Consider the following 27,863-nt stretch of genomic DNA (forward strand, 5'->3'; position numbering starts at 1 on the left):
GCATACTATGTAGGTACAGAAAAGCAGATGAGCCCAGAATATGAACACATTAAATTACACATTTTCCTCCCATAAAGAAAATGCTTAACATGGATTAATGTACTAAGACAGTGATATTATAAGACCAAACTTAGTAAACTCTATACTAATAAAGCATACTATACAGAAAAAAGTGTGCAGAATTTGATTTTTTAACACTCCTCAGTGTATATACGTGTCCACACATATATAAGTTTTATGATTAGTAGATGCTATTATATGCATTTTTTTCATTGGTTCATTTTAAGTGTGAAATTTGTCTCTTTGTACTTAAAGGAACCTACACACACCTTTAATCTTTTAATCCTGACGAAGGCCTGTGTGCCAAAATACATTGGCAAAATAAAGTCTTGATCTTTTAGTGTAACCCGTGCGGCTTGCTTAGGCCCAGCGTGATGTGCGGCCAGCGACACCGGGTATTATAACTTGGTCTGCGTTGTGTTACGTTGTGTGATGTAAAGACAGACACGGGACAGCAGGCAGCCGATTCACTGGATCTTTTTACTGTGTAACAGAGACAAATAAGCAGCCTCAGATTGAGTGGCCCTTATAACACTCTACAAAACAAATATGGTACATTACCATGTGCTTGTTTCAGAAATATACCTCAAAGAATGCAAAATAACAAAAATAATCCCAAGGATAGATAAAATAGTACTATACACATATGTTTGGGTGGAAATACAGATATAAAAGATATAATTAAAATAAGGATTAAATAAAATTAACAGGATGACAAAAGAAACCAACCTCTTCTATTGAATCACGTTTCAAAAGGGAAGAGGAGGAGTCAGGACAGGAAATTAGGTCATACTGTGACCACGCAACACTTAAAGGAGAAGTGCACCTTTAGATCAGGTATCATAAAACGTATAAGGGAACAATTTTATGTGAATTATAACAATATTTAGCCATATGTGTGGCTGGTTTTGTTCAAAAATATATACGTGTCCACACTACAGGGTGTTAAAAAAGTAACACTAAAGCAGTGTTAAAGGATTAGTTCACTTTCAATTGAAATTTCCTGATAATTTACTCACCCCCATGTCATCCAAGATGTTCATGTCATTCTTTCATCAGTTGGAAAGAAATTAAGGTTTTTGATGAAAACATTCCAGGATTATTCTCCTCATAGTGGACTTCAATGGCCTCCAAACGGTTGAAGGTCAAAATTACAGTTTCAGTGCAGCTTCAAAGAGCTTTAAACGATACCAGACGAGGAATAAGGGTTTTATCTAGAGAAACGATCAGTCATTTTCTAAAAAAATACAACTGTATATGCTTTATAAACACAAATGATCGCCTTGCATGTGCTTCTACCAAAACTGCACAAAAAATTGTATTCTTCAAAAGGCCCACGCATTCCCTATTCTACTTACGGAAAAAACATAACTGGCACTGCGTTTGTTCCGTAAATAGAATCAAGCATATATGATTGTTTCTCTAGATAAGACTCTTATTCCTCGTCTGGTATCGTTTAAAGCCCTTTGAAGCTGCACTGAAACTGTAATTTTGACCTTCAACCGTTTGGTGCCCATTGAAGTCCACTATAAGGAGAATAATCCTGGAATGTTTTCATCAAAAACCTTAATTTCTTTTCGACTGAAGAAAGAAAGACATGCCTCTGAGTAGACACACATTTGCAGAGGAGTGGTTTACGTCTTTTCAACCCAAGCCGTCAAACTGACGTTATCAGAGAAGGAACGCAATCCAGACCGGAAGTAACATTTCAGATTTTAATTAAAGATTAGACTACAGCGACTTAATTGTTCACCACAAGACTAGTAATATGCACTAACAAAGTAAATAGGGTCGATTTCATGCCGACTTTAACATCCGTGTGTATGGACTTAATTGGCACGCGTACTGAACTTGCTTATTTCTGACACCAATACCAGCGGCTTAATGGAAGGCTATAATAACTACAGCAAAAATATAATCGCTGTCTAATACATTATATTTTAAAATTAAATTGTGAAAAATGCTATTTTCGTCCCTGCTCTCCCCTACACAGAAAAATCTCCAGTGTTAAATTACCACCCCTCAGTGTACATATGGTTTCTATGCAACATTTTATAAATGAGGTCCCACATATTCAAAGTACAGGAAAAGGTTTTTCATATTTCTTCATTTATGAAGCACTAGGAGCAATAATATTGTTACATTAATAATACAGTATTTAGTATATACTGAAATGAGCATCATAACAGCGTACCTATGTTTCAATCCACATATTTTATGCATATAAATAATAATAAAAACACTGGTTGGAAATGGCAGTGTGTGCACTGGATTACAATTTAATGTCAACACGGTTTCATTTATGCTGTTTTGGTACATATAGAAATAATATGACAAGTCTGATTTTTATACAAGTTACACTCTAAAAAATGCTGGGTTAAAAACAACCCAAATTGGGTAAAATATGGACAAACCCAGCAGGTTGGGTTAAAGGGCACCTATTATGCCCTCTTTCACAAGATGTAATATAAGTCTCTGGTCAGTTAGAATTTCAGCTAAAAATACCCCACAAATTTGCCCCTATGTGTGCAAAAACATGCCTTTTACTATATTAATATATTGGTTGAATCCCTGGGTTTGTCCATATTTAACCCAGCATTTTTTTACTAAAAAGATAGAGGTTCGATAACAAAAGTAAAAAAAAAAAAAAAAAAATATATATATATATTATATATATATATATATATATATATATTTATTATTATTATTATTTATATATTATATATAATAATTAATAATAATAAATAATAATAATAAATAATATTATATATATATATATATATATATATATATATATATAACCACACAAAGCAGTGGAGAGTGCTTAGTTTCTCCTGATTTGTAGGTAATTATGGAGCGCCACCTGGAGGTGTAACATTGTAACCGGATGAGGAGGAAACAACATTTATACATTAAACATTAAATAACATATTTTAACACCGCAAAATACTAACAAATATCAACTGCTCGGACTTAAGAGATTTGTGAGAACTAATATAGTACGCTGTTTTGACTTTTCATTCACAAGAGGTCAATATTAACAATTCAACTTTCACAAGTTAAAATGCTATACTTCTTGATATCAAAAATTTGATTTTTACAAGTAGCAATGGCTATTTTTGATGAGGAATGACATTTCCACTAGTAAAAACATGAATTCTTTATAATAAACAATTATGTCAGTTTCAACTAGTAAAAATTGTAATTCTTGATATCTGTAAATGTTTTTCTTGCTAGTTTATAAAAAAACAAAAAAAAAAACATATCACCATATGGTTGTCATTCAAGTTCAATTGTTGATATCAAGAAATGATTTCTTACTAGTTGAAATTTCAGTTTCACAAATCAGAAATACATTTCTAACTAGTAAAAATCATTTTTGATATCAATACACTAGTGCAAATGCAATTCCTGATATTAAAAAGCCATTGATACTAGTAAAAGTTCCATTCCTGATATCAAGAATTAACATTTTACCTATTGAAAATTTAATTGATATCAAATATTCGCATCCTGTTAATGATTATGTCGAAACATTTTGCCATAGCACTAAGCAATTCCAGGTATGGGTCCAACACACCAACTACGCACCATTTAACCTTTGTAACTAATCTTTTTTTCTACATTTGTAAATTAACTAAGAGATCTTAATGTATTGTAATCCATAAATGTATTTCTCAATGTAAAATCTAATAACATAATAAATTCACAAATAAAGAACCAAATTCACAAACGAACTATAACAAATGAAGTGGTTTTGACAGAAAGCAAGGTTATCATGCATTACTGCTTTTGTGCTGTTCTCATCTATCTTGTGTAGTTTGTGAGCTATCCACCTTTTTCCTACGCTCCATAATGCTTTGCACAATTTATGGGAGTAAATTACATAAAACTGTAAATAATCAGTCAAAGGTTTTGCTTGTGAACATAAGAAGCATTTTCAAAAAACAGGTATAAGACGATAAAAAAAATAAGTGTTTTTCTGTAAATGTGCAATAATTTAATTAAAAGGTTAAATGATATTTTCTCCTACGGGCTGGATTTGGTATCCAAAATATAACAGTCAAAAGATCAGACTAAGAGTAGGACTATAAGAGCACAAACTACAGAGAAAACGAGAGCAATGAGGATATGCAGAACTGAATCCAGGAACAACAATTAACAGGAAAAAACAAACAATTCAGACAATTATTTAACAAACATTTAAGTGAATGGAATGACTGCTTAGTAACAGAATACAACAACCCTCACAATATATCCTGAACAATACTTTCTTGTTGACAAACTGCTAAACACTCCCATGAAGACAAAGTTCATGATTTCTCTTGAAGATCTCACTGTGTCAAGTCCCTAAAACAAAATGAGTTGAATATGTTGTTAATAACACAATTTTGGTGATAGTATTAACATATAAATATTAAGCATGCAATTATAGGCTTGTGGCCATCAGATCATTCATTAAAATCTCACTTTATTCAATAAAAACAGTATTTATGTTGCTTTAACTACACCATGTTCCAAATTATTATGCAAATTGGATGTAAGCATCATAAACATGACTTTTTTTGTTTTTAAATTAAACTCATGGATGGTATTGTGTCTCAGGGCTCTTTGGATCATTGAAATGAATCTCAGACACCTGTGATAATTAGTTTGCCAGATGAGCCCAATTAAAGGAAAAGTACTTAAGAAGGACGTTCCACATTATTAAGCAGGCCAAAGGTTTCAAGCAATATGGGAAAGAAAAAGGATCTCTCTGCTGCCGAAAAGCATCAAATAGTGCAGTGCCTTGGACAAGGTATGAAAACATTAGATATTTCACAAAATCTTAAGCGCGATCATCGTACTGTGAAGAGATTTGTGGCCGATTCAGAGCACAGACGGGTTCGTGCAGATAAAGGCAGAGTGAGGAAGGTTTCTGCCAAACAAATTCATCGGATTATGAGAGCAGCTGCGAAAATGCCATTACAAAGCAGCAAACAGATATATGAAGCTGCTGGTGCATCTGGAGTCCTGTGAACCTCAAGATGTAGGATCCTCCAGAGGCTTGAAGTTGTGCATAAACCTACTATTCGGCCACCCCTAACCAATGCTCACAAGCGGAAATGGTTGCAGTGGGGTCAGATATACATTAATGACTCATTTTCAAACAGTCTTGTTTACTGATGAGTGTCATGCAACCCTGGATGGACCAGATGGATGGAGTAGTAGATGGTTGGTGGATGGCCACCATGTCCCAACAAGGCTGCGACGTCAACAAGGAGGTGGCAGAGTCATGTTTTGGGCCAAAACCATGGGGAGAGAGATGGTAGGCCCCTTTAGGATCCCTGAAGGTGTGAAAATGACCTCAGCAATGTATGTAGAGTTTCTGACTGACCACTTTCTTCCATGGTACAAAAAGAAGAACCGTGCCTTCCGTAGCAAAATCATCTTCATGCATGACAATGCACCATCTCATGCTGCAAAGAATACCTCTGTGTCTTTGACTGCTATGGGCATAAAAGATGAGAAACTCATGGTGTGGCCACCATCCTCCCCTGACCTCAACCCTATTGAGACCCTTTGGGACATCCTCAAGCAAAAGATCTGAGGGTGGGAGGCAGTTCGCATCAAAACAGCAGCTCTGGGAGGCTATTCTGACATCTTGCAAACAAATTCAAGCAGAAACTCTCCAAAAACTCAGGTTCAATGGATGCAAGAATTGTGAAGGTGATTTCAAAGAAGGGGTCCTATGTTAAGATGTAACTTGCCCTGTTAGGATGTTTTTGATTGAAACAGATTTGATTTCAGTAAATATGACCACCTAAAGGCCTGTACACACAGGGACGAATATCGCACACGTTTATTGCCAGCGTTGAGACGTTTTTTGTGTTCATACCCAAATGATTTTCACTGGCGATGTGCAGAGTGAACGTGCAAATTCACTCCCTGACAGTATGTGACGCTTGTGCTGAACGGTAGTGCAAATAAACATATTTATGATATTAATAAAGTTAAAGAAGATAAAAATGCAGATATAAAATGGCATATATATGAGAGATGGTAGTCAGAAACGGTAGTGCAAATAAGTCACAATGACAGTAGTGCAAGTGAACGGTAGTGCAAATAAACATTGATGAAATGGACATTCTCAACTATATTTCTTGAATGTAAAAGAAAAAAAAAAACAAACAGTAAAAATACAGAAATAATACACATCTATTGGTGTGGCCAATAAGTGGCAGAGCACCCATAGCGTGCATCTCAATCAGCTCCCTAGTTCACTAGTCAGGGCAGTGATCAGGGAGTCGGCCACATTCATTTACACGGTATACTGATTCATGACCTAGGAAGCTAGGGAGCAGTTTGAGATGCAGGGAAGTTCGTAGGGGTCTTCCTCATCTACCTACTTTCTCTTTGTCGTCTTGGTATCAATGTGTGCTCGGCAAGACCGTTTTGTGCTTGAGCGCCACCAAGTCGTGTTTTACTGTAACTTCAGTATCTCCAGGCACGTGAACAAAAGTGCCACTCTCATTAGTCGGCCAGTTTTTAATGCAGTGCATCAAACCAAAAAAACTAACCCGAATTGATTTCAAATTAAGCTTTTACGCCTGACATTTTTCGCGTCGGTGCACACACATTGGCGCCCTTTGTTTAGTCACGAGGCGCTAAACGTCGGCAATAATCGTGCGCAATATTCGTCCCGGTGTGTGTAGGCCTTAATGCTGCAAATTCAGCAAATGCCCGTTTTCAATTCTTTACAACCTATAAAATGTTTTAACTCGTTCACAATAATTTGGAATAGTGCATTTTCAGTTTTTATTTTTGAAATAAATACGGTTATCATTAGGAAGTTTGTTCAATAAAATTAAAATTATACCCTAATGGTTGATGACTAGAAAACTATACTGACTGTCATTTTCATTGACTAATTATGAAAATCAGAGAAAGATATAATTTGCATAATAATTTGGAACATGGTGTATAAGAAATTTTGAAGAATTCCTAAAACTGTTTAAGAGCGTCTTTCTTAAAGGGTTAGTTCACCCAAAAATTACATTTCTGTCATTAATTACTCATCCTCATGTCGTTCTTCACCCGCAAGACCTTCGTTCATCTTCAGAACACAAATTAAGATATTTTTGATGAAATCCAAGAGGTATGTGACTCATTCATAGACAGCAATATAATCAACACTTTCAAGGTCCAGAAAGTTACTGAAGACATTGTTAAAATAGTTGACGCCAACATGTACGCATTTTGTGTAGCGGCTATGCATTTTGACCTCAAAGTACGCTGGTACAATTTGTCACTCTAAACTAAGCAAAAACCTGGCTCTGTGCACACAAAGTACTCAAATCCAGCAAATGAAAAAAGTTCGACCAATCTGAGCACTGGGTTCATTTCCCCAAACAGCAACGGGATGATTGACAAATGCTTAATGCCTATCATTAAAAAGAGACTGCAAACAGGTATAAAATGCTCAAGTAATGTTGAACAACAAATCTAAATAAAATTGAAATCGCTATATGGCTTAGTGATTATGAAAATGCTGTTATGTGTGACTGACGACAAGCGCGAGTCTGGAGAAACAGGCGTTTATTTATTCTCAGTGTTGAGAAACGTAGCCTACATGTGTCGCGTCATTGTGTTAATACTAACTAAAGTAACTAATTATGTTCCATAGCCTGCTTATTTTCTATGAAAACTAGCACATTAGTTACTTATGCATTTAAAAGTACCGTTGTCTCAGTGCTACATGAGCTCTCTCTCATAAACAGAGAGAGGGAAGATCATTGTAAAATGAAGATTGACGTGCTAGGTTTAAAATTTGTTCTTGCTTGTGTTTTTTTTCTTTCAAAATATCAGAAAGCATTTTGAATTATCCATCCGTGTTTTAAGATTCATTAAATGACGGACGCTTTAGTTAACAAAACCCCACGTTATATGTAACTTCTACTTATTCTTGAATACTTGATATGTTTTGCTCTTATTGGTCCCGTCTATTCATTGTCAACCGATTTCTATTAATATGTTTGTATTGGCTAACCTTTATTCAGCTAAAGCTTGTGTTGTTTATGTGCAATGATCAAAAGCACGTCACAAACAGAAACCCTTTTTTTCCTGTGGGATTTAGTATCATATTTGGATATTGGAATAATAAATTAAGTTTTTTAAATGAATCACATGTAAACTCAATGTTCTTACTGTTGTCTAAGGGTTTCTTAATTTAATATAATATAAACGATTCAACTGTGAGGTTAATCATAGTATGTAAATATTGCCAACTTAAAATTGCAAACCAAAAAATTATTTTATAGTATAATTGAATGCAATTCACTTGTGGTTGTCAGTTTGTATGAGCACACATTATGCAATGCAATATTAATCATGAATTTAAAAAGTGCTTTTGAGCAGATAGTGAAATTTTTCAATTGGGTCAAAAAAACAAACAAAAAAAAAAAACTATCAGTCAAAATTAGATTTATGAAGATAAGTGTGTGTGTGTGTGTATTGCATTCTCAAAAAAAAAACAAAAAAAAAAAACATGGAAGTAGAACCTGGAAGCGCTGAACTTAAACAGTGTATGAGAATTACACAGAAGAGAAGATATTCTTGATAAAAGTTGTTATTTTTGTTTTTGTGCACAAAAAGTATTCTCGTCACTTCATAAAATTAAGGTTGAACCACTGTACTCACATGAACTATTTTAAAAATGTATTTAGTACCTTTCTGGATCTTGAATGACAGTAATTCAAGTGGAAGTGGAATAAAAAAAACCTCTCGGATTTCATCAAAAATATCTTAATTTGTGTTCTGAAGATGAATGAAGATCTTACAGGTGTGGAACGACATGAGGGTGAGTAATTAATGACATTATTTTCATTTTTGAATGAACTAACCCTTTAAGTAGATCATAAAGTTAAATAAATAACTTACATCTAATTTCAGCTTGAGCCGCATGTTGCTGCTTTTCTCTCACACCTTCTAAGTATCTGAATTCAACTGGAAAATAAATTACATTGATTTTAGAAATAATCAAGCAGTATTTACTAAAGCAAATGAGTAGCATTAAATGTTCTTTTTATGCTTTAACAGCAAATGAATTAGATATTTAATTATAAAATTAGCACAATGACAGAGATCATAATTAACAGTAAAAGGAGTAAATGACAAGAGTTAAATAACAGAAGGTAAAATAGACTTCTAAAAGAAGACTTCTGGTAAAAGTTTGCTTGATGTTAAGAATGAAACATTGATAATACCCTAACAATAGCAGAAAATCATAATTGTGAAGGAAAGCTCACCTCACCATCATGCAGCCTGAAACAATGATAAACAGTGTTTAGATGTGCTGAAGTGTTGAATAGTGCTGATAGAGATGGATTAAAAGATGTGCAGGTTCTGCTCTGTGGGGACACAAGTGACAGTAAAAGATGATCCAACTGGCTTTATGCAACAAATATAAAAATCCTGATTATTAATCACCGTTTAATATAAATAATCTACATTTATATACCTGACTGCCTCTGATTCAGAGCCTTACATCAGCCGGATGCAGATGTTCATTTCCAGCTGTTCTGGTGGATGACAGTGTCTTATACTGTTCTTCAGCTGAAGCACAGCAGTGATGAGCCGATATCAGCCGTTTAACAAAACGTGTAAACGCTCTCTTACTGCTATGTCATTTCTTCAATCTCTCAATCCTCTCTCTCCTGTGTGTCCTTTCGCAATCTCACCTGGTCTTAGTTTTGCCCTTTTCTGTCCTGATCATCTCTGTCTCCAGTGTGTCTGTACTGCACCATCAGCTCCACTGAAAGCTAAATGATGCAGAACTGCACTGCTTGATTCGACCTCCGCTATGGTCTTTTGTCTCAGTGAGAAAAGCATGCAGACCAGCAGTGAAAAAAACCTGTCATTAACTCATCAGGTTTTAATGGAAGTGTAAAAAAAAAACAAAGGTGTATCAACTACAGACACAAGTCTCATTTTGTTTTCTCCTTTCTTCCTCTCTCTTTCTCTGTGCTCTAAATCTTTCTTCAGCTTCATACTCTGCTCTGATTCTCTCTGCCTTCATCTTTCTCTCAAACTCTTTTTTTTCTTCTTGTTTTTTCCATTTTTCCATCTCTACTCTAACTTCCTCCTCTGTCTCTTTTCTCACTCTCTCAATCTCCTCTTGTATTTGTTTCTTCTCTTGTAGTTTTCTCTCCTCTTCCTCTCTCTGTCTCATCTCTTCTTCCTCTTGTCTGAATCTCTGAGCATCTTCAAACATCTGATTACTGTAGTGTCCTCCTCCATTCTGCTCTATCATTGTGTCAATCTTCTGCAGTAGATCATTCACCTGATCTCTGTTATTCTTATCTCTATTGTTGAAGACGTGAAATCTGCCTCCACACTGATCAACTAGATATCTTAATGCACTGTTCTCCTTAATGAGTTTCTCTACTGTCTGTTCTTCTAGCAGATCTCCATGAGTGAAGAGAATGATGGAGTATTTTAACACCTCCTGACCAAACAACATCTCAATCATCTGAAGAATCTGCTGCTCCTGATCAGTGAATCGGTTATTCACAGGAAACACAATGAGAAAAGCGTGAGGTCCAGGACTGGATATATAAACACTTCTCGCTATCTCTGTCATTAACTCTTCAGGTTTCATCTGTGTGTCAAAGAATCCAGGAGTATCAACTACAGACACAGATCTGCCTGAAACAGTCGTGTGAGCTTCTGAACATTTTCTGGTTACTGAATTCACACTCATCACAGAGTCAAACACTTTCTGTCCCAGTATCATGTTTCCAGCTGCACTCTTCCCAACTCCACTTTTACCCAGAAGAACAATCCGTCTGGATGAGGGACTTGCGTCAGTGTCTGGTTCAGGACAAAAAAAGAAAAGAAACTTTATTAAGTGAATAAACATTAATATGCAAACACATGATGTTCAATTAACTGCATGTTTGTGTGGGCCCCATTTACACTGCACGGTTCAAGTGACCCAATGATTTTTTCCTTCCATGTGGCACAGATCGATATGAGTCACGACCGTGTAAGCAGGAAAAAAGCGCATGGATTCCGATTTTCACAGATCGGTTTCAGGCCTCATTCATATGTGGTTATAAATCAGATATGAATCGGATACGGGCGTTTGCGCCTGCAGTGTAAGCGGACAGATCGGATATTCCCCCCGTAAATGCGACTCCTGCGTCATTGAAAAGTGAGGGTTTTTTTTTTTACATTTTGCGGTACAGACATACCTATAACAAACGGAGCATCTCTAGTTGACTGGTAGATTATTAATTTCATTTGTTTGTGTTAAATAAAAGGCGATCTGACGTTGAAATGTGTTGCTCTTGAAATCACACTGCTTGTTGTGCTTGTTGCTTGTTGTCAGTGACGACGGCTCGTGCACAGACGCGCGCTTCAGTCCCGTTGTGGAGACTCTACTTATTCATTCCATTGAAAGCACACAATAAAAAGCACACAGACTTGTGCCTGCCCTTGATATACAATCACTGGTGAACGCATTGGTTTTAATGACAAAAAAAAAAAAAAAACTAGTATAGGCTGGCGGATTCGAGCCCATGAAACTGTGAATATCTATCCGCAGGGACGTGCACAGACATTTTACTGCGGTCAAGCCAGCCGCCACCCAGAAATGAGCGGTCAATCTAGCCGCCCCTATATTTCGCGGTCCGCGCATACACTTGGTATTACGGTAAGACCGTCTGTGAACCGATCTGAACGTGATTTCACATTCATTCATTTATTCAGTCAGTCAGTCAGTCAATAAAAATAACTAAAAAAAAATATATTTCACAGCTCAATTTCACCTGAAAATGATAGTAAACCTCAAAGCCTGACATTGTATGCTGCTGAATTCCAAAATTAAAGCCCTCCAACACTCATACGCTGTTTTGTCCATACATTGTGAAACTGAATACATTTCACAGACCTATTTTACCTCGTGTGGAGAGGACACCTTATCACAGTGTTAACGGCACCGTTTCAGCAGGATATTCTGATGTTGGATTCCGAAATAAGAGCCCCCCAAAACTCATGTTTGTGCTGTTTTGTTCATATTTTCAGAAATTCTTAAAAATAAAATCCTAGTTTCCACAGACTAATTTCACCTCAGGTGGAGAGGACAAATTCTCACAGTGTCAACTGCACCGTTTCAAGACATTCTGATGTTGCATTCCAAAATAAGATCCCCCCCCCCCCCCCCCAAAAAAAAAGTCATGTTTCTGCTGTTTTGCTCATATTTTCATATTTTCAGAAATTCATAAAAAATAAAATCCTAGTTTCCACAGACCAATTTCAACTCAGCTGGAGAGGACACATTCTCATAGTGTCAACTGCACCGTTTCAGGACATTCTGATGTTGCATTCCAAAATAAGAGCCCCCCCCCCAAAACTCATGTTTCTGCTGTTTTGCTCAAATTTTCAGAAATTCATAAAAAATAAAATCCTAGTTTCCACAGACCAATTTCAACTCAGCTGGAGAGGACACATTCTCATAGTGTCAACTGCACCGTTTCAGGACATTCTGATGTTGCATTCCAAAATAAGAGCCCCCCCCCCCCCCCAAAACTCATGTTTCTGCTGTTTTGCTCAAATTTTCAGAAATTCATAAAAAATAAAATCCTAGTTTCCACAGACTAATTTCAACTCAGCTGGAGAGGACACATTCTCACAGTGTCAACTGCACCGTTTCAAGACATTCTGATGTTGCATTACAAAATAAGAGCCCCCCAAACTTCATATCTATGCGCTGTTTTGACTATACGTTCAGAAAATCATAAAAATAAAAGTCCTAGTTTCCACAAAACAAATTCACCTAAGATGGAGAATACACCTTCTCATAGTGTCACCTACATCGTTTCAGGACATTCTGATGTTGTGTCCCAAAATAAAAGCCCCCCAAACTTCATATCTATGCGCTGTTTTGTCTATACATTCAGAAAATCATAAAAATAAAAGTCCTAGTTTCCACAAACCAAATTCACCTCAGATGGACAGTACACATTGTTACGGTGTCAACTACACAGTTTCAAGACATTCTGATGTTGTATTCCAAAATAAGAGCCCCCCCAAAACTCATGTCAGCTGTTTTGACTATACATTTAGAAAATCATAAAAATAAAAGTTCTAGTTTCCACAAACCAAATTCACCTCAGATGCACAGTACACCTGCTCATAGTGTCAACTACACCGTTTTAGGACATTCTGATGTTTTATTCTAAAATAAAAGCCCCCCAAACTTCATATCTATGTGCTATTTTGTCTATACATTCAGAAAATCATAAAAAGAAAAGTCCTAGTTCCCACAAAACAAATTCACCTAAGATGGAGAATACACCTTCTCATAGTGTCACCTACATCGTTTCAGGACATTCTGATGTTGTATTCCAAAATTAGAGCCCCCCAAACTTCATACACAGTTTGGAATACAACGTCAGAATGTACTGTAACGGTGTATTTGACACTGTGATAAGGTGTACACCCCATCTGACATTAAATTGTTCTGTGGAAACTAGGACTTTTCTTTTAAATGATTTTCTGAATGTATAGACAAAGTGTATATATGAGATTTTGGGGGGCTCTTATTTTGTAATGCAACATCAGAATGTCTTGAAACGGTGCAGTTGACACTATGAGAATGTGTCCTCTCCAGCTGAGGTGAAATTGGTCTGTGGAAACTAGGATTTTAATTTTTATGAATTTCTGAAAATATGAGCAAAACAGCAGAAACATGAGTTTTGGGGGGCTCTTATTTTGGAATGCAACATCAGAATGTCTTGAAACGGTGCAGTTGACACTGTGAGAATGTGTCCTCTCCACCTGAGGTGAAATTAGTCTGTGGAAACTAGGATTTTATTTTTTATGAATTTCTGAAAATATGAGCAAAACAGCAGAAACATGAGTTTTGGGGGGCTCTTATTTTGGAATGGCACATCAGAATGTCCTGAAACTGTGCAGTCGACACTGTGAGAATGTGTCCTCTCCAGCTGAGGTGAAATTAGTCTGTGGAAACTAGGATTTTATTTTTTATGAATTTCTGAAAATTTGAGCAAAACAGCAGAAACATGAGTTTTGGGGGGCTCTTATTTTGGAATGCAACATCAGAATGTCTTGAAACGGTGCAGTTGACACTGTGACAAGGTGTCCTCTCCAGCTGAGGTGAAATTAGTCTGTGGAAACTAGGATTTTACTTTTTATGAATTTCTGAAAATATGAACAAAACAGCACAAACATGAGTTTTGGGGGGCTCTTATTTCGGAATCCAACATCAGAATATCCTGCTGAAACGGTGCCGTTAACACTGTGATAAGGTGTCCTCTCCACACGAGGTAAAATAGGTCTGTGAAATGTATTCAGTTTCACAATGTATGGACAAAACAGCGTATGAGTGTTGGAGGGCTTTAATTTTGGAATTCAGCAGCATACAATGTCAGGCTTTGAGGTTTACTATCATTTTCAGGTGAAATTGAGCTGTGAAATATTTTTTTTTAGTTATTTTTATTGACTGACTGACTGACTGACTGACTGAATAAATGAATGAATGTGAAATCACGTTCAGATCGGTTCACAGACAGTCTTACCGTAATACCAAGTGTATGCGCGGACCGCGAAATATAGGGGCGGCTAGATTGACCGCTCATTTCTGGGTGGCGGCTGGCTTGACCGCAGTGACATTTTTGGGGGCAGGGGCTCAAGTGAAAAAAAAGGGCACTTCTCAAAATTATTTATTTATAAAATAATGAACCCTTAAATATATTAAAACAACTTTGACTTCCCTTACACTCACGCAATTGTTTTATACTCCACAGATTTCTACGATGTCTTCTTTAGTATTCACTAGGTTTATCACAAGAGAAGTCAACACCAACTATTTTCAAGTAGCTATATATATATTTAGAATAAATGACTGCACCAAGGAGAGGGACATAGTTTCACTAATAATTTGTTTATTTTGCACAAATCAATACATTGTTTTAATTTTTTGATGTTATTGGAATACTTCTTTCATGAAGTGGACAATTTTAAGATCGTGGTCCATTTTTGCCATGTCTTTTACTCTAATGGAAAGAAAACTTTTAACCCTAACCCTACACATTTAGATGGAGTTTGTTTTAAGCCTACTACTGTTTGCATCTGTAGATTTCTTCTAAATTAACCAATACAAGCTAATCTGCACACATCAAGAATTTTTTTTTTCCTAAACTGTTACTAATACATTATATATTATAACAAATGCCTGCTGATTTTTGTTGTTAGACAGCACAGCACGATCAAATCCACTATCAAAGCCAACCATGATTAAAAATATATTATTAGTTATATAATAATATTCACCCACTTCTTTGTGACAGAAATGCTACAGCCACTGTAATTTCTTCAACAAGAATATGTGGACATCAAGCAAAGACAGAGCGAGGGTTTAAACTTTTATTGATGTATTCTCCTGTGTAAGCGTAGATTTAAGAATAACATTATGTAGCTAATGCTGTATTATGATTTTTAAATAGTTTTAATCATGCATCTTTAGAAAACTGTCTAATAATGCGCATCCATGGAAAGCTCCTCTTCTGGTATTGACAGCCCAACTGATATCTTTACCATGGTTCAAAACGTAATGCATAGCACAGTAAAATAATTAAAAATTTTAATATGACAAATTTAATTAGTATCAAATTAGGCAGATGTGTTGATGATGGTCAAACTATTATTGCAGCGTTAAATGTATAAATAATCCTTAAATAGCCAAAACTTTCAGGTTTGTGAACATAGGCTAGCCTACCTGAAAGAAATGCACGTGATGCTTTTTTTCTTTTTTGCTTCTCATCGCAGACAGCAGTTGCTTTTTCGCGGGAATAGTTGTTGAATTGTTTTCAGCCAGCAGCAAACGCGAGGTGGGGCGGGGCGGGGGGCGGGGGGCGGGGCGCGGGCATGAATGGCGCGTCGCGGAGTGAGGGCATCTGAACTCGACAAAGCCGACCTGATATCGTATTTTTTTAATTTGTTTTATTCAGTAAATATATTTGTTTGACAGGGAAGCTGTGCGCAAACAGGAATATATATTCATTTATTAAAAAAAAAAGCATCCCAGAAAAAAGGGCACTTCCTCTCGAGGAGGAAAAAGGGCAGGTGCTCCAGCCCCTTTTTTGTCTGTGTGTGCACGTGCCTGTCTATCCGTACCCATTATTCAACTCGCACGCTTCCAGCGGAGCCGCGAACGTATACTGTCGTGAAGAATTTGCATTATTTTTTATGTAGGGATGTAACTATTGCATTAAAAGGGTTTCTATATGAATTCATGTCAATAAATTAAGCTCAGTGTACCATTGAAATTGATTTGTGATGTCATATAGGCTATTTTTGGTACGTTTCACCAAGTACAGTGTAAAAGGAGATATCCGATACAGGTCACTTTTAAAAGAAATGTAAGCACGTCGTCCAAAAAAAATCGGATATGGTCAAAAGATCGGATCTGTGCATTAAGACTTGCAGTGTAAATGCGGCCTTGTAGCTGTCTAGTTATATATGAAACTCAAAATTGATGTTCAGTAATAATAAAAAAAAAAAATCAGATCATATTCATCTTCAATATGATCCACTATTCAACCAAAAGTTTCAGGGACATTTTAGTTCATGATTTTCATGATAGTTCATAATACTCACCCTTTAACCCCAAAGATCTCTGGATTATGTTTACAAGCAGCAGTCTAGCTTGGTCACTGGGTTTTTTTGTCTTGTTGTTGAACACGTGGTATCTCTGATCATATTTCTGAACGAGTTTCTTCAGTGGTTCAGACACATTAATGAATTCATCTATAGTCATGTTTTCATCCTCCAGTTCGTCTCCTCTGGTGAACAGAATCCAGGTTTTCTTCAGGCGTTTTTCTCCCAGCAGCTTCTCGATCTTTTCCACTGTTTGTTTCTCTTTTTCAGTGAATCTGTCAGCTTTGATGACCAGCAGAAACACACAGGGACCAGATTCACATCTCTGAAGAACAAATGCATAAATCTTCTGAATCTCATAATCACTGAGCTCTGTGTTAAATAATCCTGGTGTGTCATAAACAGTGACCCATCGTCCACAGACAGTCCCAGATTCAACAGCAACAGATAGTGTGACAGAAGTAGAGCTTTTCTTTGATAGGAAAGCTTCTCGTCCCAAGATTGTGTTTCCTGATGCACTTTTCCCAATTCCTGTTCTTCCCAGTAGCACCAAATGCAGACCTGCTATCATTTCTGCCATTTTCAATACGTGGCCGAAAGCTAAAAAGTGCTGCAAGACAAAAATGAACACATGAGTTTGCAGGTCTGCTAACACAATCCTAAGAGGTGGAAAAAGGTGATAAACTAAATAGTTGTAGGGGGGTGTGGGATTATCCTCCCCCATTAGAAAATTGTAATTTTAACATGTAAACAAATTCTTTTGGTGCACTCTGGCAAGAAAACATTTGCCTCAACTTCCTCAAAGAAAAAAAAAATCTCTCAACTAATGCTGTAAACTATACAGGGAACCACAGCTGGTACATCATTATATTATTAAAGATTAAAATTAATCAATTTGTATGCTACTTACATATAAATTACCCATAAAGAATTTTTTATACTAACATTATAATACTTTTTTTATGACATAATTAAGCTTCTACTTGTTGAATTGCAAAAATGCATTCAATATGTCAAATGTCACATGTCATGCCTATTGTTTTCATAAGGTCCTATGTTTCTTTCTTTTTAGACACATCATGACGATAAATTAAATTTCCTTAATTATAATGTGCAGCCATTTTTAAACTTGTATTCAAGCTATAATGTATTTGTTATTTGTCTGAAATCAGGGATTAAAAACAAATTTGTTTGTTCTGCATGACCACAAATGAAAGGGTTATTTTTTCCCCTCTCTCTTGTTTTTAGTGCTCCTTTGTACAGAAGAGGATTAGGGCCAAGTAATAATAAAAAAATAAAACCATCTCGAGATTAAAGTTGTTTAATTTCAAGAAAAAAGTCGAAATAAAATGTTGAGAATAAACTTGTTAAATTACGAGAAAAAAGTTGTTTAATTACGAGAACAAATTCATTAAATTATGAGAAAAATGTCGTAAAATTTTGAGATTTAACGCATTTGTTCTCGTAATTTAACGACTTTTTTCTCATAAGTTAATGACTTTATTCACAACATTTTATCTCAACTTTTCTCGAAATTTAACGAGTTTTTTCTCAACGTTTTATTTCGACTTTTTTCGAGTTTTTTCTCGAAATTTAACAACTTTAATCTCTAGATGGTTTTATTTTTTTTATTATTGCTTGGCCCTAATCCTCTTCCGTAGTTTTGTGTCCTTAAGCCTCTTACAACAAAATAAATTGCTGCATTTGGAAAAAGGAGTCAATAAAAAAAATATTATTTGTGTAGGCTATTTTATTTTTCATCTTATTTTGATAATGAACAGGCTGCGATGTCAAGCAGTGCTGGAATAATGTTGTGCGTGTGAGGCTGCTGCATGTATTATCTTGCGCTTGAAGGATGGTTTAAAAATATGTGAACTATATTTGTCATTTTTTGTCTAATTATTGTCTTGTAACTGACTTTTATCATCAACATCGCAATACTTGTGAGACATCGTCGATATATACGATAATAGCATCATAACGCCCAGCCCTAGTTGAAAGTTATAATAAACTTACTGAAATGCATCATATCTCATGTAATCACTCAGATAGTGTTTCAATGGCGCAAAGACGTCAATAAAACAGCTCGTAAACAAAGTCACATAGCATTTACCTCAGAAAAACCATTCAGTGTCCATAGCTTGTTAGTTCACCAAGGAAATTAACTCTTTCGCTAAGATCATGTGTCCACCAAAGCATTTTTGGCCAACTGAAAATGCCAGGCACTCTGCTGAAATGTCGATACAATGTAAAATATTTTACACTGGCTCTTGTTTTAAATTATTTTGTTCTATTATGCTGTTTGATGTTATCTGTTGTAGTTGTTAATGGCCACGTGCAAACAGTAAAGTTTCAGGAGTGAGTTCCCTAAACTGTGTGTGCACGAAACACGACTCGCTCCCAAAACTGCTATGATTGACACCATGGTAACCATAGTGACATTCTGGCATCTCATGTGTTTGGTATCTATTCAATATTATTACAGTAACAAAACACACATTGTGTTCAGAAATTTTAACTAAAGGGAAGTACTCCAGTTATATCAGATCAATTGCACATGATCATCTTTGGTTAATGTTATGAACAGCAACTACGCTAATTATTCTCCATTTGCTCTTCTGTTTTATCTCAGGACACCCGTCCCGAGGTGACTAGAGAGTACATCACATAAAATTAATACATTGTTATCTAACTGCGTGATTACATTTTGAAATTACATAATTTGCACTCAGTCACCTCTGATAACACATTACTTCAAATTGTAATGTTGACATGCATTCTCTGTAAAGCTGCTTTGAAACAATATGTTCTGTGAAAAGTGCTATACAAATGAAATAAAAAAAGTTTTGTGCTCACACTGAGAGCGCGCACCACTGATCTATAAGTTGTGCACACACAAAGCCGCTAACACATTCTTACATTTTTATAACTCATTATCAATCGCTCCAGCAGCCTTGTTCAACACCAAAATCACTCAACCCTGCTCTGCTTCATACTACAGTAACGTTAATAATCTAATCTATGAGCATTATTTCTGCCCATTCCTACCCTGATTCTTTTCCACCAGTTGTAAACGTGAAGACGACATCTCCCATGATTCCGAGCTCAATCTTGACGTCATTAAGCGATGCTTTTGTTTTGAATAGGCGACCTCAAACTGTGAAAAATTTTCATACTGTGCCTTTAATAATAACTAGCACTTTTATTTTTTATTGTATTATTTTTTTTAACAATATGGTGTGATTTAAATAATTTCATTATTGTCCTTACCAAGTTATTTCATTTTATTAATTCATTTTAATTTACCAGTCGAAGCAAACTTTTCTGTAAAGTTGGGTTTGGCAGGCGGTTAAAAACTCCCAAAACAGACTCCAATCGAAGTTCGTTTTGGCCTGATTTTGTTTGAAATAACAACCCATCAGTTCATTCTTTGATTTCGCTTGAAGTATATCAGGGCCTTAAGAAGCACCATGCCCATTCATACCCAATATATGGATTTTAAATGCAACTTTCAAAATGGGATGCATGAATCCATATCAGTGTCTGTGTCTATCCTCGATCGTTTTGATAGTCAGTCCAAATGTGTGTGCATCCTATTAGAATCATGTTTTTCTGCCATATAAGAGTTTCAGTTCATATAAATATTATTCATTCAGTATATAATCCACACGTAAACGAATATCTGAACCAGATAAATAACTTATGAGAACAGAACTTTCTGAATCAGCAACCAGATTCATACAGCTTGATGAAAATCAGTTAATGTAAACATACCGTTACAGATGTCCTCTAATGGCCGTCTTGGATGACTTCCCGGTTTTCTCAGCATATTAGAAGGCTAGCATGTCCCAAACCTTTATTTTCACGATGAGACAGGAATACATATTCACAATAAAAGAAGCGCTAGAACATTAAAACCACATCCCACCCTCTCAAAATATTCCTCGATTTTTTACTTTAACGTGAACGTACATATGTAAAAATAGCTGGATCTTCATGAGAATAAGAGAAGAAAAAATATTCAGTGTCACAACTATCATCAGTAAAACAAGCGCTTAAAAACTATAGCAAATATCACGAATTACCATTAGGCCTACACAAGTCAAAAGAAGAATTACAGGGTATTATAATTTACCTTACAGAAAAGAAATCCTTTGAGATAATGCTTTAATACTTCGTTTTAGAAATGAGATTAGATTCGTCGTGCTGTACGAACGGCCTCCGTTTCCTTCCTTGTCAGTAAAACCATAGTACGGTGTTCATATTAGGACTTCCTCACACCTCAGTCATACAACGAAAAGGCGTCATGCCTCAGACTAAAAGGCTTCAGTCATCGGACAAAACGGCATCGCGCCTCAGACTTAAAGGCTTCAGGTCTCAGGAAAAACGACGTCAGGTGTCAGGTCTCGTACAATTAGGCATCGAACTAAACAGCCTCAGACCAAAAGGCTTCAGACGAAAAGGCATCAGACTAAAAGGCATCATTTTTTTTTTTTTTTTTTTTTTTTTGTATAGCCTAACTTTCTGTTGGCTTTTATCCCCTCATATGTCGTCCTTCAGTTGTCTTTTTCTTTACTGTTACTATTCCCAAATTAATTTAAGGTGTGTATGTGTGCATGTTAATTATGTAGAATCTATCTGTTGATGGTATTCATGTGAATAAGAAAAGAAAAGAACAGAAAAGAACATGCCGATTTTCACATTGGTCTGCAGAAAAACAGCAACGGGCTGAATGAAAATGTAAATGTGACTCTTCCAACCAGATAGTGGTATTCTGTTTTTATTGTAATCTTTTATGCATTCCATTTTTATTTTTATGTATTTGTTTCCTTTTTATGTAAAGCACTTTGAATTACCATTGTGTATGAAATGTGCTAAATAAATAAAATCGCCTTGCCTAATCGATTCTCTGACAGTAGGTGCCGCTGGAACAGCAGAAATAAAGCCGTTTCCTTGGTAACCTACGTACACAAAGCAGCTTAACTTATAACTACGCATTCAAATAGCTCAAAATATATATCTTTTTTACCTCTCTTATAAAAATGAACCATGGTTTTACTACAAATAAAACAAAATGGTTATTGTAGTTAACCATGGTAACCACAAATTAACCATGGTTTTGCTATACTATAGTATAAGGTATTTGTAGTAAAATTATTGTTATACAAATAGCCTATCAATCCAAAAAAAAAAAAAAAAATCATAGTTAACACACTTTTAACCATGGTTAATTTTTGTATGTGTTCGCAATGCAAGCTAGTTGCAATGTGTTATTTTGCTAACTTTTTATAGCCTACATGCAAATAAAACTAGTGAATAATACAAATTTACAAAATAATCTCAGTGGGATATGTTTTATACAACTCAGTGTAATATTTAACTGAAAACTGCGTGCACGTGACATCACATTGAGGCGGGGCAATACAATTCGCTTCTTTCTAAGTCCGTTTCGTCTGATGCCTTTGAGTTTGATGCCTTTTAGTCTGAGGCCGTTTCGTCTGAAGCCTTTTGGTCTGAGGCTGTTTAGTTCGATGCCTAATTGTATGAGACCTGACACCTGACGTTGTTTTTCCTGAGACCTGAAGCCTTTCAGTCTGAGGCGCGATGCCGTTTTGTCCGATGACTGAAGCCTTTTCGTTGTATGACTGATGTGTGAGGAAGTCCTAATATGAACACCGTACCATAGACATATATGATGTCTATGAGTAAAACGACGAAAGGCCTTGGAGAGGAAAAGTCAGCGAAGCTTCTTCTTCCTTTGATTTGACTGTGGGTTAGCAACCAACTTAGAGCTTTACCGCCACCTACCGGACTGGAGTGTGGATCTGTAGATTGTAAGCAGTTTTTGAGAAGTGACAAAGAAACAGATGCAGCACTTAGGTCTTTAGATATGTTCTTGTCAGTCTCTGGCTTAATTATAAATATCAACAAATGTGAATTGTTCCTTTTAAAAAAACATACCTGATGGTGTGTTGGGATTGTGTGGCATAGGCTACAGCCATGTCTCTTATTTGGGGATCAACATGTGAAAAGCAAAATGAAAGAACTGACTCAAATTATCTTCCATTAATTAATAAAGTACAAAAGAAATGTAATGTTTGGTTAATTAGATATTTATATTTTACTGGTAAATTGCTATCAAAGACTTAAGGGTCAAGATTAGCTTATACAGCAATGATCTTCCATGCACAGTCGATTGTTAGGCAAGTTAATAAGAACATGTATAGTTTTATTTTGAAGCTTAAATATAGCTTTATTTCATCAAGGTGGTTTAGTGATGCTGAGCTTTGTTTGCAAGAATAAATTACATTATAAAATATATTCAAATAAAAAATCAATATTTTTGATCAAATAAATGCAGGCTTGCTGAGCATAAGAGACTTCTTTCAAAAACATTAAAAATATAATGTTTCCAAACTTTTGACCAGCACTTGAATGGTGATGATGACTCAGTTTTCCTGAGAGTCCAGATTAAACGTTTGGTTGTGCATTAGTATTTTCCTCATTCTCGTAACATCTCTTTGTTCTCATTAATATTGTCCGAGCAGTGAATTTTACGCGGTTTTTGCCAGCATTTCTGCTTTCTCTTTATCTCTCACTGCTGCTGCATACACATATTCTCTTTTAATCCCATTCATTATTTTCACCATTCCCCAGATCACCTTTTATGATTCCCCTTAAATTTGCTTGCATTCTTTCAAATTCAATAAGATTTGAAAAACTGTGATTCCTCTTGAGCATTTTGTTGGTAATCTAACTGGTTAGACATGTTTTTAATAAGAAAAATCATTTTGCTTTATTTTTGAGTAGGCCATCTAAAAATAAACATCTATTTCCTGAAATGAGAATGTAAAAAACATCTTTATTAAAAAACATAATAGGTCTACTGATGAAACACATTTTATTTAAAACTGTGATAGACCAGGGATAAAGTTCAATAAATGTCAATTGTAAAAATATGGTTCAGTTGTGTTGTATTAGATGCTATATGCAATAATCATAAAACTGATTAGTGATTCCCACTGCTGAACTTTACTCACATAATTAAAATATAATCTGTTCCCACAATCACTAATGACAAAATAAGCATGCCAATTACATGAGATTTACTGTAAAAATGCTTATTTACAAGGAATGTTGAAATTATTGTACACTATGCATTACATAGACCTTAAGACATAGACATAGAAATGTTACATATATACATATTACAAATGTTATATTTACTGTATAGACATACATATAACTGGAATGTGACTAATGTTTGATGTTGAGCAACTTCTTGAAGATCTTTATTATTATATTCTGATGAGTACAAGTCCGTTCTGCCTCCTGTCTGTCCTCTGAATTTTGCTTTATAATATCGTTTGTATTCAGCCTTTTTACGCTCTTTCCTCTGATTCAGTCGTTCCAGCTCTTTGATCTTCTTTTCCTTCTCCCGATCAGATGTTGTTAGTGCATCTATTTTCTCCTGAAGTTTCCTCTTTTCTTCACTATATCTGGACTCCAGTTCCATCTCTTTCTCTTGTAGTTTCTTCTCATAGAGCTTCTTCAGTTCCTCTTCTTTAGTTTTCAGCATAAGATCCACTTCCTGGTAAGAGTCGCTGGTGTAATGTCCACCTCCATTAGCAGACACCATGTCGTCTACTTTCTCCAGGAGCTCCACAACTTGACTACGATCCTCAGTGTCTTTATTGTTGAAGACATGATATCTTCCTCCACAGCGACTCAGGATTTCATTGAGATCCTCACTGGTTTTGATGAATTCTTCAATAGTGCTGTCTGTCAGTTCATCACCGTGAGTGAAGAGGATGATTGTGTGTTTATCTGCTTCTTCTCCAAATATGACTCTGATCTTCTCCACTGAGTTTCTCTCTTCTTCAGTGAACATATCCACTTTAATGACCAGGAGGATGGCGTGAGGTCCAGGTGCCGTCATGTTTATACACTTACTGATCTTCTGCTTCAGAAGATCCTCCTCTGAAATATCTGTGTCAAACATCCCAGGTGTATCTACCACTGTAATTTCTCTTCCAGCCACCTCTTCAGACTCTTTCCCACACTCTTTCGTAACAGATCCAGGCTTTTGGCAACTCTGAAGGCCTTTCTGCCCAGGATTGTGTTTCCAGAGGAGCTTTTACCTGCTCCAGTCATTCCCACCAGCACCAGTCTCACTGAACAAAAGTGAGAGAGACAAGACAAGCTCATCAATAAAAATAGATTAAATGTGAATTGAGTCAAAAAAATTTGTAAACATTTGTACTTACTATTCGGTTGATCAATAACAAAGCTGCTCCTACCTACATAAAAAGAGAAAACACTTTTATTTATTTCCTTTATTTTAAAAAATCAAAAGTTATTTAATCAAAAGACTAGTTAAATGATCCTTGAAAAATAATCTCCCCTTAAAATGAAATGATAACATGAAGGAAAGCTGAAGGAAAGCTTAAATACAAGTAGTCCTTTTCAGAACGAGGCTGAATCCAGCTTCTTATTCGCAGCTTCTTATTGACGCTATCTGGTCCACCTTAAAAGACGAGACGCTTCCACGTTTGTAGCTTCTTATTCACGCTCAATTTAGGGACAGTGCGGTTTTTCTCTTTTTCACGCTTTTTTGAGGTATTGTGTTGCTTTTTGTGTCTATTTTCAGAATTAAAGGAAAATAAACTATTTTGAAATGCAAATAACAGGCTGCAAAATAGGCTGCAAAAATATAAAGGCACATAAAATATAATTAGTATTCTTTGTTTATTGAACGTGTCATCAGCTCAACTTGAAGGACCGTGTAGTTTTTCTCTTATTCACGCATTTTATGCTATTATTGTCTATTTTCATAAAAAAACTATTCTGAAATGTAAATAACACCGAGATATCTGTGAAAATTACTGTAAAATTACATAGGTATATAAAAAACAATTACATCATTATTTTTGCACGTCATCATTTGAATGCATTAATGAATCAATTGAATAAAAAAAATATCACAAGGTAGAGACTATACCAGCTCCAGCTCCAGCTTGGATCCAGCCTGTTATGAAGACTTCAGATGAAGGACTCCAGAACATCAAACATGGATGATTATACAAAATGATCATGTTATCATTGCTTTGCATGCACACTACTTTTTGCTTAAAAGAAGTAAATACTACAATTTCTATATATCTTACATATCTTAACTGTATGTTCTGATATCATCTCATAAAAGAAGACTGTTGTGTTTTTGTCACATAGAAACATGAATTTGCTGTAAAGCTTCTTTTAAAATATTAATAGTGAAAAGCGCTATACAAGTGAATGTGAATTAAATTACCTTTGAGGGTGCGTTAAAAGTTGCACTGGGGCCTTATTCCCAATGTACTCGACTGTCACCATGCACATTTTCAGACATTTTTACTGTTAGAATTTTAAAGTTATGGACCCATGAATTTGACAAATGTGACAATACAGTTACAATTTGTCCAGAAGCGTCGCGTCTTTTAAGGTGGACCGGATAGCGTCAATAAGAAGCTGCGAATAAGAAGCTGGATTCAGCCTCGTCTTTTCAGATTTGGAGGTAAACAACATGAACGCGATGAAATCGAAAGTAAAACAGAATGAAGACTCTGGAGAAAATACACACTCCTATCTGTGCTTCGTTAGCACAATTATTTCGCAAAGTTAGTTTAAAATTATTCTTTCAGGCAGAAAGTTACCTGCTATCTCTGTTGTGGCGCTTGAGGAAGCCATGATCCAGATTTAGGGCAGATCCGCGCCGCTCGCGCAGAATGGCGAAACTCTCGGCGAACGCTGCGATCACCGGAAGCAGGAAACAAAAGAAAATAAAGGCATAGGGATCATTTTGCCTTATAGTACAATCTGCGGAGGCTGGATGTAAAATATAGCGGAGTTCTGCCAATTTATATGATTTCGTGAGATAATTCTCCTTGCGTTTTTGTAGCTGATGAGTACTACGGAGCCCTAAAGGGATGTAGTGAATGCGATGGGAGGAAACATTTCTTCTTCTTCTTCTTGGATTTATTTGTGGTTGGCAAACAACTTACTGGTGCATTTCCGCCACCAACTGGTATAGAGTGTGGACCAGATTTTTCTGGACAAAAAGAGCAATAAAGTTTATATTTCTCAACCGATTTCAACGGTTTATGATCTGGGTGGAGTACGAAAAAGGTTTTGTCTCCAATTACTCAGAAACTCACTTTGAACTTGAAAATTATTCATTGTCATAAGATATTGTGAAAACTCACACTTCAAGCGTGGATTTAGTTTATTTTTCAAGGTTAATAGTTGTGGAGACCTTCCTAATGTAATATAATTTAATGTAGACCTACATGAAATGAGCACATCGATTTTAATTGTGTAAACGGCTTTTGCAATTTAGCGTTTTCCCTCATACATTTAGCTTTTCCTCTTGAATCACAGGATGTTACAGGACAATTTCAAATTAATATGAAGATAATGTCCCTTTTAATTTTTATAATTTATTTTTACGTGTTGCCTGACAAACTTATGCTTGCAGTTTAACACACAAATGTTTGTTTTATTGTTCATAACACAACAATAAATGTCTTTATAGAAATGTTATATTATAGTAAAAAAAAAAAAATAAAACATAAAATTGTCTCCATTTTAAACGGACAGCATTATGTTAAACTGTGTCTGGCAACTTTATTGGGGTCTAAAGAAAGTTAAACATTTAATTATCTATAGGCCTAAGAATTTCACAGATTAAATGTAAGTACACCATATAATGTACTAAATGAATTTATTTAGATTCAAATGGATTTTAACAAGTTGTAAAAGGATTGCGCTTAAAAGATTTATTCTCCTGTGGCTCACTCTAGTGGACAATATTTATAGCACAGCCTGTACTAATTATTATAAGACAATCATTAATAGATCCAGTAAAAACTTTGATACAGCGATAGAACAATGTAAATTATATGTGGTTTTATTCTATCATTTTATTAGCCTATATTACTATAAATAGCCTAAAAATACAATTGAGTATAAAAACAGTAAAATATAGTATAATGTAGTAGTAATATAATAACTATGAATAAAATAGCAGATAGTATATCATAAATTGTAAAATAATATAGTCAATAAAATAAAAATAGCAAATAAAATAGTGAGTAGTGATTAGT

General features: G+C 35.5%; 1 protein-coding gene and 1 pseudogene across 3 annotated transcripts; both read right to left on the reverse strand.

The window, feature by feature from the left end:
- Window positions 1-2,900: 2,900 nt before the first annotated feature.
- On the reverse strand, window positions 2,901-20,973 carry LOC137008594 (GTPase IMAP family member 9-like). Of its 3 annotated transcripts, none has more exons than XM_067370366.1 (7): window positions 20,863-20,973; window positions 20,497-20,576; window positions 16,723-17,332; window positions 9,560-10,911; window positions 9,348-9,449; window positions 8,980-9,045; window positions 2,901-4,410 (listed from the first exon to the last, which is right to left on the reverse strand). In XM_067370366.1, exons 3-4 carry the CDS (start codon window positions 17,300-17,302, stop codon window positions 10,007-10,009), a joined length of 1,485 nt encoding a protein of 494 aa, XP_067226467.1. In that variant the 5' UTR covers window positions 17,303-17,332; window positions 20,497-20,576; window positions 20,863-20,973; the 3' UTR covers window positions 2,901-4,410; window positions 8,980-9,045; window positions 9,348-9,449; window positions 9,560-10,006. The 3 variants fall into 3 exon arrangements, with proteins under 3 accessions (XP_067226467.1, XP_067226466.1, XP_067226465.1); XM_067370365.1 differs by having other exon boundaries at window positions 9,353-9,449; window positions 20,858-20,968; XM_067370364.1 differs by having other exon boundaries at window positions 20,858-20,968.
- A 2,587-nt stretch (window positions 20,974-23,560) lies between these two features.
- On the reverse strand, window positions 23,561-26,448 carry LOC137003423 (GTPase IMAP family member 9-like; annotated as a pseudogene).
- Window positions 26,449-27,863: the final 1,415 nt, after the last annotated feature.

Source organism: Chanodichthys erythropterus, chromosome 3 (genome assembly GCF_024489055.1).
Source record: "Chanodichthys erythropterus isolate Z2021 chromosome 3, ASM2448905v1, whole genome shotgun sequence".
Taxonomy (NCBI): Eukaryota; Metazoa; Chordata; class Actinopteri; order Cypriniformes; family Xenocyprididae; genus Chanodichthys; species Chanodichthys erythropterus.

Excerpts from the sequence above, each read along its gene's own strand:
- LOC137008594 (XM_067370366.1), bottom strand. The coding sequence starts at position 17,302 with ATGGCAGAAATGATAGCAGGTCTGCATTTGGTGCTACTGGGAAGAACA. Across the intron at positions 10,912-16,722 it reads GAGATCTTTGGGGTTAAAGG|ACACTGACGCAAGTCCCTCA; the intron begins GTGAGTATTATG and ends GTCCTGAACCAG.